Source organism: Tympanuchus pallidicinctus, unplaced genomic scaffold (genome assembly GCF_026119805.1).
Source record: "Tympanuchus pallidicinctus isolate F22 unplaced genomic scaffold, pur_lepc_1.0 scaffold7, whole genome shotgun sequence".
Lineage (NCBI taxonomy): Eukaryota > Metazoa > Chordata > Aves > Galliformes > Phasianidae > Tympanuchus > Tympanuchus pallidicinctus.
In genome coordinates, this window is record NW_026294791.1 from 13,792,862 (window position 1) to 13,804,793 (window position 11,932).

Genomic DNA, 11,932 nt, shown 5'->3' on the forward strand with positions numbered 1-11,932 from the left:
TTCTGCTCACTGTAGGACGCACTTAGTAAATCAAAAGTATTCCAGAAACATGATCAGAGCTCCTTTATTTGACTGAGTTCCACTGGGAATTCAAGATATATCGTGTAAAATGATGTGTAAGTTAATTGGCAATAGCTTAAAAGATTTAAGAAAGGTTCCTCTAATGCAATGCATGCCCCTAGGAAGCTGTATTCAACTCATAACCGCAACTCCATCTTGTGCAAATGTCCTTCTGTCTTCCAAACAGAGCCAGAGCCGAGCACCCCTGTTGCACAGCTGATGGTTGCTGGAAGCCCCCAGGCCAGGACTCAGACTTGCTGTTTTCTCCCCATGTGCAGGGTGTTCAGGTGTGCCACTGCTGAGCAGCCTCTTGCTGCAATGGAATTGCTTCTCTGACATCAAACCTCCAAACAAAACAAACTCTTCCAGTATAATAATATTTACTGAAGCATCAGCTTATGCTAGAGACAGCAGAAGACTGCTAAGAAGAAGGTCTAACCCAAGAGGATGTTTAGAATTTAAGATTCGCTTAGCCCTCATGGTGTAATTTATGCCATATGTTCTCTTATTTACAGTTTTCCAAGCAAACCATTTTCTATTAGTTGTGGAGCATGAGGAACTTTCCATACAACAGTAACTCTGAGCCTTCCCCCATTACACAGCCCTTCATTTTCTTTCTATGGCAAGTCATTGAATAACATGTGCCTTCTATATTTTAACTGGTCTCTGGCAGCAGGGAGAAGTTGCACGTGATGAGCCTGATTTGCTGCAACCTCATCTGAGGGAACTGAGTGCCTATACAGTACAGAACACTAATTTGGTTTTCTGATGACCTTTTGCATCCAATTCTGAAAAAAAACTTCCTTAGCAGGCTGCTTCCAGCTGTTGGGAGCCCAGGATGTTCTGGGGTGAGTCTTTTAATAGAAAGATGCAAGTCCTGTGTTATTAATCACACTGAGGTCATTGCAGTAGTAGTAAATTAATGACCACAAATTGTCATAAACTGTCTGAAGAGAAGGGGACAAATTGCCAACCTCTGCAGAAATGTTTGTGCGGTCCTCCTGTCTGCTCTGAAGGGAACTCTGGCTTCTATCTCAAGCAGTCCTTCAGGCTGCCTGCTTAGTATGTGTTGATTGGATGTTTCTGTGCAGCTTCAGCCTCATCCCTTGGCAGCCGTTCCAAGTTTCCAGCGCCTCTGCTGAGCAGCGGCCGTGTGCGCACCACATTTCATTACACACACGTGGGGGTCGTGCACACTGCTGCTGCCCTTCACATTTTTTTCTGCACATTGTCTTTGAAAAATGGGATGCAGCTGGTCCCAGGGCAGATTTATTGGTAACTTTTCTGGTCTGTTGGCCTGACCATTTGGGAAAATCCTTGCTCTACTGGAAGAATCGGTCCCATTACAGCAGAGAAGTTCCACATGTTCAGGTGACAGCTGTGTCCTCTGAGGGACATGGCAGAGGGAAGCAGTTGTGCTCTCTTCTGCCTGAAGACTATAAAGTTGCCATTTCTCTTTTGGCACAAGCTTTTCTCCAGCACTTTTTCCCCTAATTGCTCTGAAGATATTTTGCATCCATCCCTCCTTGTTTGTGTTCATCCCACCTAATGATTGCTGTTGTTCAAAGCCAAGTCCTGCTGCTCGGTGCACCTAGAACCACCAAATTACTGCCTCTTCTACCTTCACAGTTTCAGGGATGGCTCTGCTGCAGTCCATTTCTCTAACAGTATTGCATGCATGAAAATACCAAATCTTCCCCATTCCTGCCACTGTACCCAGCAATGGTTTTTCATTCAGTAAATAAAGAACTGATATTTGTAATTGCTGTTCTTACAATGTTTGGTTTGATTTCCCTGCTTACGTTGCTACTGAACTTACCATTGCTCTTCATACGTTATTTTTTTAATGCAGAGCCTGCTTCCTCTGTATCAAAATGGGAAAATGTGTGGGTGAACATTGTCCAGGGCTTTCACTTCTCCAGACAGTGAAAGGCTTTGCTTTGTTGTAAAAGAAATAGATTTTTTTCCTCTTTTTGTTCTTGAGAGCAATATTTGATAGCTAATCAAAAACGAAACACATTGATGGGCTTAGGTCAACACAAAGTGCAAACCAAAAGACAAAAACAGGAAAAAGATTGAGAAAGTGCTTTGAATTGTCCCTTTTCCTTGTTTGGCAGTAAAAGAACATATACAAGGGCAATTACCCCTGGGTGTTCACTTTATGCTTATTTCTCTCATGTATCAGGTTTGTTGTAACCTTGGCATTACCACCTTTGGAAATCTAGCACTTGTTACAGGACATGCAACCTGAAACAGCATAGCTCTGAAGAAAACATATTTCTGGGACTCTATTTCCATTTTGCTAGTTTTAAGAAGTCTTAGTACTGACTTTCAATCTGTGGGAATCTGCAGGAGGATCCTTGTAGGCTGTAACACGGGGAAGCTCCCACCTGAATGGATCAGCATTGGCCTCACCTCCCGCTGCCAGGAGCAGGCAATGTTCCATTTAAGCTTGAGGACCTGCACCCATTGTGCAAGCACTGTGCAAGCACTGGGGGATCCATTTCCAGCCAAATACCTCTGGAAAATCAGACAGGAGCCGGGGCCGGACACACATTGCAGAGCTCCAGGACGGAGCCAGAGGTGAGCAGCGTTCATGGCCCAGGACATGCTGCTCAGCTGGTTGGACTTTCTCTAGGTCTGATTCATGCTTTAAGTCTCTAATACTCATCTTTCTCCTCTAATTAACTCCTGCCATGTGTTCTGAGAACTTCTCCCAAAAGCTGAACAGTCACAATTGCAGGTATCTGCTTGCTTGTAGTGCAACTCAGATGCAGAAAACTGCCCTAGTGCTTCAGGCTCCTCTCCAGCCTCTTTCTTCCTGCTGATTCTGGATCCATTTCACTTTATCTCTACAAAGAAGAAAAAGCAACACCAAGATGGCCTTCTTGTTGAAATCTCTCTCTTTGATGAATAAACTGAGAGTATTTAATTGTTCCCATTTGACACAGATTGAACACGTTTATGTTTTCTTTTGGTGTTACCCAATAAAAAGAGACAAGGAAAGCAGATTCAACCCTTATGTTTCTGAGGAACACTCCTGGAGCTTTCAAAGGGAAATGCATCCATGGGACAGCACGCTGGATTCAGGCTCATTTTGCCAAAGCATAGTGCTCAGTCACCCAGTGCTGAGAAGACTCTCTTGCTTCCTTTGACTTCTGTACCATAACTGATGTCTCAAATCATTCTCCAGAGCAAAAGCTATCAGAGGAAGAACAGACAAAAATGCTTTCCCCATGCGATACTAGCAAGATGAGTTTGACTGTATTTAAAATAAAAATACTGGAATATAAAAAAAATCTATATGTGAAATTGCATAGCACATGCCAATATGTTAAAAATATGGTATTAAAATGCATGAACACAAACATCTTTCAAAGGAGCCACTATTTTTATAGCCCACCACAGAGCAAACTCTGCTTTGTGTACATTACCATAACTTTTTGGAATGACACTGTCATGCACAGGCTTCTCCTCCCACTCAGACCCTCTGGTGCCGGAGCCAGCAGCTGAGACCAACTTCAGGAGCCTGGACTAGATTTGGAGCTGACAGCCTCTGCCCAGCTGCCACCCAGCCCTGCAGATGCTGACAGTCTCCATGCCCCTAGCTTATTGGCACTGCATCTTCACAGATGCCTGAAATTCTGCTTCTGTGCATTGCCAGTCACACCCAGCATAGCAGGGTCCCCACAGCCCTCAAAGAGGCAGATTTCAAGTTTCATTCCTAACCTTTCTACTGCACTTTCCTTCTGAATTTCTAGTTTTGCATGACCAATGGTTCACTTTAAGGAGAGCTGCAAGTCTTACACAGGCCAGCAATAGATTTGGCAATCTTAATTTGTTTTTCCCTACAATTTCTGTTATTTGAACCATGGAAAATGTACACAGTGGAATGGATCCGGCCGTTCTCTCTCTCTTCTGCTTCAGTTGAAAGCCAGTGTAGTGTCTGTGCTTACTGCACTTTCCCAAGGTTGGGGCAGTGTCACCGAGCAAGATCTCTATTTATGGACAATAAAATCAGTAACAGTAAAACATTATTCCCACACAACACCTGTCTCCCAAAATATTGACTAATTCAAACCAAAATATTGAATAATTCAAGACCAGTAGAGCTGTGGTAGATGGAGGATTGAACTAGATGACCTTAGAGGCATTTTTCAAACTTAATATTTCTATTAAGTCTGGAGGCACGTGAATTGAACACAGCAAGTCTTTAACGCAGGACAGAATTTCAATGTGAATATTGTTTAAAGATAATAATGCGAAGATTAAGTAAAAACCCACTGGCTACACATATATGTGCAGGAGGCTAAGTGCCCAAATAGTTAGCTGCAACAGCTCACAAGCTCTGCTGTAAAGATGATAAGGAGATTGTCCATCTGAAAGGATCCATTACTGTAGTGAGTTGACCTGGAGTTTACAAGAACAGGAAATCATCTAACTCCAGACTGATTCTGCAACAATGTACAACATTGCATAGGTGATTCCATAAACCTTCTAGTTCTTGAAGCACCGTAAGTGTCACTGGAGAAAGTGATCTTTCCAAAGCCAATGGAGATATGCGAGCAAAGTCTTGTATACAGTGAGTATTCAGGAAGAATAAAGAAGTAATTTTTACCAGGGCTTTAGCCATGAGACTGGCCTTCCCTGTGTGTTTTACATGAGGTGTTACTGTACAATGAGTACATCAAATTTACATGTAATTTTGCCAAGCTCAGTCATTGCATCCTTTATTTTATATGATATATAATCAATGTACTCACTAAAAAGAAGAGTTTTCATTAATGAGATTAATGCAACTGAAAGGCTATCCAACATGTTTCTTAAGCAGATGCTCCAAAGAGTCAAGAGCAATTTATCTTTTGTTTTGGCTGAAGTTAAGTCTACACTAGGAACAGAAAAACCCTGGAATATTTAGTTAATGGAATCTAAATATAACTTCTTTTTATGTTTTAGTTCCCAGTGAATAAAGCAGCTGTCAGCAACATGTTCTTCTGAGAGACATTCACATGTACACTAAGTCTGTTGTTTCTAATCCCAAAAATACAGTCACAGTCAATAGTCACCCACAAACAGGTGTGCAGATCAAACATGAATTCTGTATTTGCCAGCACATACACACAGTAAATAAGAAGGCAATTCTAAGTTTTACACAGTGGAATAAGAGGTCTAAAATTAAAATCAAATACTTTGACACTGTCAGATGGTTACCAGGTGCCTTATTCTATGAATTTTACATCATTAGGGACATATTTGAGAAACATGATTTGTGGTGTAAGATGTCAATGAATTTGCCAAATTCAAAGGGTGAAATATACTGGGTAAAATCATTTCTCACACTTGACAGATTTAAGTGGCCTGACACACAGAAATGCAGGCTAGACTCTTTAAGCACATAATAGAGATATATTCAAGTGGGCAAGTTAAGGGTCTGGAACAGAATCACTGCCTACAAAAGTAACAGGCTGTTTATGACTGGGTTGAAATAGTTGAAATAGTCCACAATTCTCTATTGTTCTGAATAAATCGAAAATCCAGCCCTCAGAATCTAGCTATGGACATCTCTACTCAGGTAAACTGAGTAGGGAAAGTTATGACATGGTCCTGGCTTTGTTGATATCACTGGCAAAACTACGGATTTTTAACAAAGCCATGGCCACTACTGATGGAATTGGCATATTAAAAAAAAAGTATAAGTGCTAAGCAGATGAGCAAAAACTGCTCAATTTAATGTGAAACATTGTCTGAATTAAAACTTGTTTTTATTTTTTGCCTTTTTTCCTTTCTCAACTAAGAAAAATAGAATGTCCAAGCACGTATAGAATGAGCAGTGCCCAACTTTGTTGTGGTTTAACCTGGCAGCAGCTCAGCACCATGGTTGTTTGCTCCTTCCACTCCTCCCAGTGGGAGGGGGAGAGAAACAACATTGGAAACAAACCTGGGTTGGGATAAAAAAAAAACCCACGTACTGAGACAGAAAAGGGAAAGGAGAATAATAATAGTAATGATAATATAAAATCACAAAACAAATGATGCACAAAGGAATTACTCACCACCCACCAACTAATGCCCATCCAGTTCCCAAGCAGCTCCACAGTTTTTAGTTTTTTTTCTGAGTGTCAAATGTAACGGAATACCCCTTTGGCCAGTTGAGGTCAGTTATCCTGGTACTGCCCATCCCAACACTTTGTGCCTCTCAGCCCCCCACAACTGTACACAGAATAGTATGAAAAGTTGAAATGTCTTGGCTCTGTACAGCACTACTCAGCAACAGCTAACACACTGGTGTGTTGCCAACATTGTATTTCCCCTAAAACCAGAATATACCATCATACCAGGTACTATGATGGAAAACAAACAAACAAAAAAGCATCCCTCTGTCCTAGCTGAAGCCAAGCCAAACTTCCAAGTAACATTCACAAATTTGTGAGTTTCTTTCCCCAGGAAGACTTTTAAAGGAAAAAGGAAGTAACAGAAAAGCAACAAAACCAAGCAATTCTAGGATATTTCTGTATCAGAATATTGTTCCATTTCAACTATGAATATAGGCTATACCAGACAAAAGGAATGTGTTTTGAAATTGTTTTGAAATTAGAGCACAACAGTTACAATCACAGACATTCACTTTGCTCCCAAATATTTTTTATGTTTGTGTGTGTACCTGAAAAGTGTTGCACATTTGCCCATTTTTCATACAAATATGGGACTGTAACTCTCCAATGCACCTTTGTCACTCCTCACCTGGAGCCACGCTCTCTGCAGTGCTAAGGAATGCCTTCATGTAACAAACAGACCATCAAAAGCTGTTGTGGAAGCAGAATGAACTGAGCAGCTCATTTATTTTAAGGAAATCTGTGGGACAGGTACTGACTCAGAAAGCCTTTTTTAGTGGCCAATGGATTTTTAGTTAATAACATTTTGATAACTCTGTTAATCCTGAATAATGTCTTGGTATGGAAACAATCTAGTTCAAAGGATGATTTATCTGTTCCAGTGTGATAAATGTTAAGCAAGGATAATTAATTCCATATTCTTAGATTCAAGGACTTAAGTTTCTGAATGGATAATCAAATACGTACTACAGTAAGATAATTCAGGAAGTATGATCAAATATTTTATGTGCCATCAGAAGCCTCATCTATCATAAAAGAAATAACCTCATTATAAGTGCAACTTGATACAGTAAGATATTATAACCACCCATCACCTATTTATACATTCATACAAAATAAGAAATATGTAAATAAAACTTGGACATTCACCTTGGGAGGATTTCTCTAATCCATCTGCTCTTTCACAGAACTCTACAAGTATGAGACTTCACAATTATGCTGGAAGTATCTCATTTACATAATCCCAGACAAAAGTAGATGTTAAATCGTTAAAATCTGGAATCAAATGTGGCAATTTTGTGCCAACTTTTTAATACTTCATTCACTTGTACAGCACTTAGATCTATCTCTTCACACTTTGGGAACTTATGCTGATTAGCAGGATGAAGGTTCTGCAAGGTTCACTATCATAAAGCGATATTAACCCAAATTGGTAATAGTTACAATAAAAATAAACCTTCGCCCTCTTTAAGACTAATAACTTGAAGCACGTCATTAGGAGGCAACCACATTTCTTCTCCATTATTATATGAGCATAAAGAAAGAGAAGTTATCAGCAAGAATATAATCTCTGAATGTTTTGTCAGGAAAACTCTCATGAAATATAAGTATGCAAAGAAGAATTTAAATACCAATTTCCAAGTCACATAAATTTGATAGAATGTGTCAGTGCTGGAATATAAATGTGTCAAATTATTAAGGTTTGGAACATCCTCAGCAGACATCAGAACAATTATGTGAACTCTCCAGTTTTAGAACTTGAACTCAATTTTTTTCTTGGTACAGCAACCAGAAGATTCTGTCTATTCAGAAATACCTTTGTAAAGTTCCTCCTAAACCAAAACCCTAGCAAAACCGAACAACAACTAAAGTAGGAACATTATTTAAATTTGAAAAACAACCCAATTTTTTAAAAACTAGGATTAAAAATTCTTGCAAGACAAACCTGATCATTCAGCTTTCAATTAATTGCAAAGCCAGTTTCCTCTTTTTAGATTGTTCTTATCAACATATTGGTGGTCAGGCTGCCACCTACAGAGCGCTAATTCTGACCCTCCTAAACCTTATATAGAGCCACCATCCTTGCCTTCCAGAGCAAGAATGCTTTTCTGTAGTCAAGCTTTGGGATTTCATAAAAAAATGGAAGCCAGGAGCTGCTGGAGAAATTTTCTCTAGCAAACTGCACCCAAATTATCTGCTACTACACAATACAATTTAAGCATAAAAAAATCCAACACTAAACTGCAATATATAAACATCTTTTAATGTCATTACTATGTTTTATGCGATTTGTAGAATCATAGAATGGCTTGGGTTGAAAAGGATCTTGAAGTTCATTTAATTCCAACCCAGTTGCCACATGCAGGCTTCCCATGGCCCCATCCAACCTGGCCTTGAATGCCTCCAGGAATGGGGGTATCCACAGCTTCTCTGAGCAGCATGTTCCAGTGCCTCATCATGCTAATGAATCAGAAAACAGATACCCTACTCTGTGATTAGAAATTCAGAAACAAATTGGAAATAAAGCTCAGGACAGAGTCAGGAAAGCTTGCCTGTACTCCGGCAAAGAATTTTCACAAGAATTGAAAGCTTCTAGGCTGAGGTCCTTCTTCAGATATCCTAGGATTTATATTCTCTAAAAAATAATAAATTATCGGTACGCATTTTGCAGTACACTGGTGCACTGACTTTCTCAAGTGGAGAGAGGGAAGAAAACCTTACTGTGAAAGAACAGCCAATGTTCTGCAAATAACCTGGAATGACAACTTAGCATTTGTGCACTTCAAAAACATCATTGACTTTTATAAGTCATGATCGTAAAAATTGAGGCTGTTAAAAATATGCCTCGCTTTGGTAGTTTATAATTCAAAGTAGCATTTAGTGGGTGGAGTTGTAAATTAGTAAGTGGATTGCTGCCCCAGCAGAGCGTGCTGCTTCTCTGCAAAGCAGCTTTACTAAGAATAGGAACGTGGTCACCATGATAATGAAAAAGGGCTCAGCATGCCTAAAATGGTGATGGGAGATCCGGAGGTTGTTTCTGTATGTATAACAGCTGCTCTGGAAATTAGATGTTAAAGATCTTTTAAAGAGTGAATTGGTTGAGAAGCATGTCAAACTTAACCATTATGGCTTAGTTTCAATTTTCAAAGGAAATAGTGGCATATTAAATATTTATGTTTTCAATAATTGTGAAGGTGTGGCTCTGTACACAACAAATGCCATGTCTACTCTGCCATAAGTGGCAGTCTTACACTTAAAACATCCTTTTTACTATCCCTTTTCAATGAATTAATCAGTCATAAAATGATACACTAATCACATATTTGATCAATTCTGTCAAACATCTAAACAAAAAAGGATCTGTTTATACATCATTTGCTTTCTGGAGAGAAAAAATACTATTGTTATTAGTACAAACAGAATTACCTGCATGGGAACCACTTGCTTGGACTGTTTTTAGTTGCAAAAGATTGCAAGTCAATGGCTTTACATTAAGAATCCTGAGTGAAATATGTAGATAGATATGGATGGTAATATAAAATAGGCCCTATCTTCAAGTGTTTGGAAGCCTTACTACTAAGTGAAGCCGCAAGTTCAGAAGAAAATACACTGAATCCAAGCGTGTAGCAGGGTGACCTGTGTGATTACAGTGAAGTCACATTTTTGACTGCTTAAATTCCTCATCAGTGGACATCAACATCATACTTTCACCCCTCTCTGGTCTTATAGAACGTGCACAGCCTATATCAGCCTTAAAACAATCTGCAGGAAGATTTTCACCAAAAACAAAAAGAAACCTGCCTGAAATCATTATGTCTTCTTTGTGCTCTCGCGCAATCCCCTCCTTGGATGCCCTGCTTTGATCTCTGTTTGTGCTGGCTAGCTCTAAGGCTCCAGCACAGTGAGGGCTGTACACAGTTCTTACACCACTGAACAGTCTGTCAGTGAAGGAGGCTGGGTCACAGGTCACTTTTCCTGTAAGAAGACACTGAAGTGATTTTATCAGAACAATTCTACTCTTGCTCATTTCCAAAGCAAAATGATGGACTCAGTTCTAGTAGATGATGTTTGAAGCTGCATGTTAACAGTTCCTACTTAATTTTCTTGTTAACAAAAATCCAAGTGTAGAATTCATTCACTATTCACTACTCAGATCAAATGCACCACGTAGAGCCACTGATATCCAATAATTGTTATCTTCTACACAGACATTCCTTAAGGATACAAGTATCCAGAGAAAAGTCTGAGATTCTCTTGTCTTACTGCAAAGTGCCCACCTTATAACAGAACTTACAGCAGTTTTTGTGCCGTAGTTGGGAAAAAGATAAAGTTCTTAAATCAACCTTAATCCTCTAGTAATAAGCTAATGGACATACAGGATTTAAGAGAATAGGGCCCCAAGAAGCCCAAAGATCTATGCTTCTGTTTTAATTTGTGCGTTCCCATACATTAATACATCTAAAGCATACAGTAAAACAATAATCTTCTTCCCCAAATACTTTCTTTCTCGAAAACAGCACTGAGGCACTGATATGTTACCCTACATTTTATCACCAATAAAGAATTGCAGGAGCTGTGAGTTCAGCTCAGCTCTTAAAGGTCTATTAGCTTCAGGATAGTGCTTGCACTTAATTCTAAGTGAAGCTCCCAAGCTCCAACTGAATATTGAAATTCACTAGCTAGAAAGTGAATTTAATCAACCTCAAAGCACCTTGTTCTTGATAACCCTGAAATCCTCGTGTGGGGAAACACAGAACAGTACACAAAGTGCTGACAAGCTATACCATACAGTTTTTAATTATTTTTTATTATAAATTGAATTTTCTAAGTGAACTAGAACCGCACTGAGTATTTTGACCTGATGTGTTATTCTCTCTTTAGGCTATTCCAAATAGCTCAACAATAGAGCTATGACATGGTATAATGAAATACACTCCAGAATTGTAAAAAAGCAGTGATCCCCTTCCAGACAAACTGGCATGATTGAAGAGTAAAATGCAAAAACCAAAACCTTTACAGGAAGATTTGCTATCAGCAGATCTCACATATAAGTTGTAGTTTTATAAAAAGACTTGAATACAAGAAAATTACTATCAGATAGCAGTATTTGTTAGGATAAACAAACATTTGCAAAATAATGAAGAAAGAGCATCAACATTCTACACATAAATAACAAAATACTATGCGTAGCAAACATAGCATGCGTACACCAAATTATGTTTCCAGTCAAAAATAAATAGTTCTAAAATACGAATTCTAAATCACATATACTTACCTAAAGGTACTGCTTCTGAAATGAAGCATTAACAGTTCTATAAGCGTATATTTCTCTCTATATTTATATAAACAGAGACTTCATGAATCAGAATAGTGTTTTGCTGTTTTTTTTCTTTATATTAGCCCCATATCAACTGAATACGATGACTCCACCACTTCTCTGGGCAGCCTGTTCCAATGCTGTGCCACTCTGACACTATCAACACATTCAGAGCTATATTTGTATCTGTATTTGAAATACTTTCCTAATTATTGCATATTACCTAATTATTGTAAGATATATATGCTCCTCTTCAGAATGAGATGTAAGACAAAATCTGGATGAGATAACTGGCTGCAACCATTTCATGCAGTGCAGTAAGCACCAGGGGGAAGAAAGGAAGAAAACCTAATGCTTTCCAAATTCCTTGTCTTAATATAATGGATGCCATCATCTTGGGCAGGTAGCATGTATCTGCATTTACCATGGACTGAAAGGAGAG

At 39.0% G+C, this 11,932-nt stretch overlaps 1 protein-coding gene across 1 annotated transcript in view; it reads right to left on the reverse strand.

Annotated features, from left to right (window-relative positions):
- Window positions 1-11,612, reverse strand: part of COL24A1 (collagen type XXIV alpha 1 chain) — a 146,343-nt gene extending 134,731 nt beyond the window's left edge. The window contains exon 1 of the mRNA XM_052665912.1: window positions 11,449-11,612. Within this exon, the coding sequence (XP_052521872.1) occupies window positions 11,449-11,477 (29 nt within the window). The 5' untranslated portion in view covers window positions 11,478-11,612. The remainder of the gene's footprint in view (window positions 1-11,448) is intronic.
- Between the last annotated feature and the right edge of the window lie 320 nt (window positions 11,613-11,932).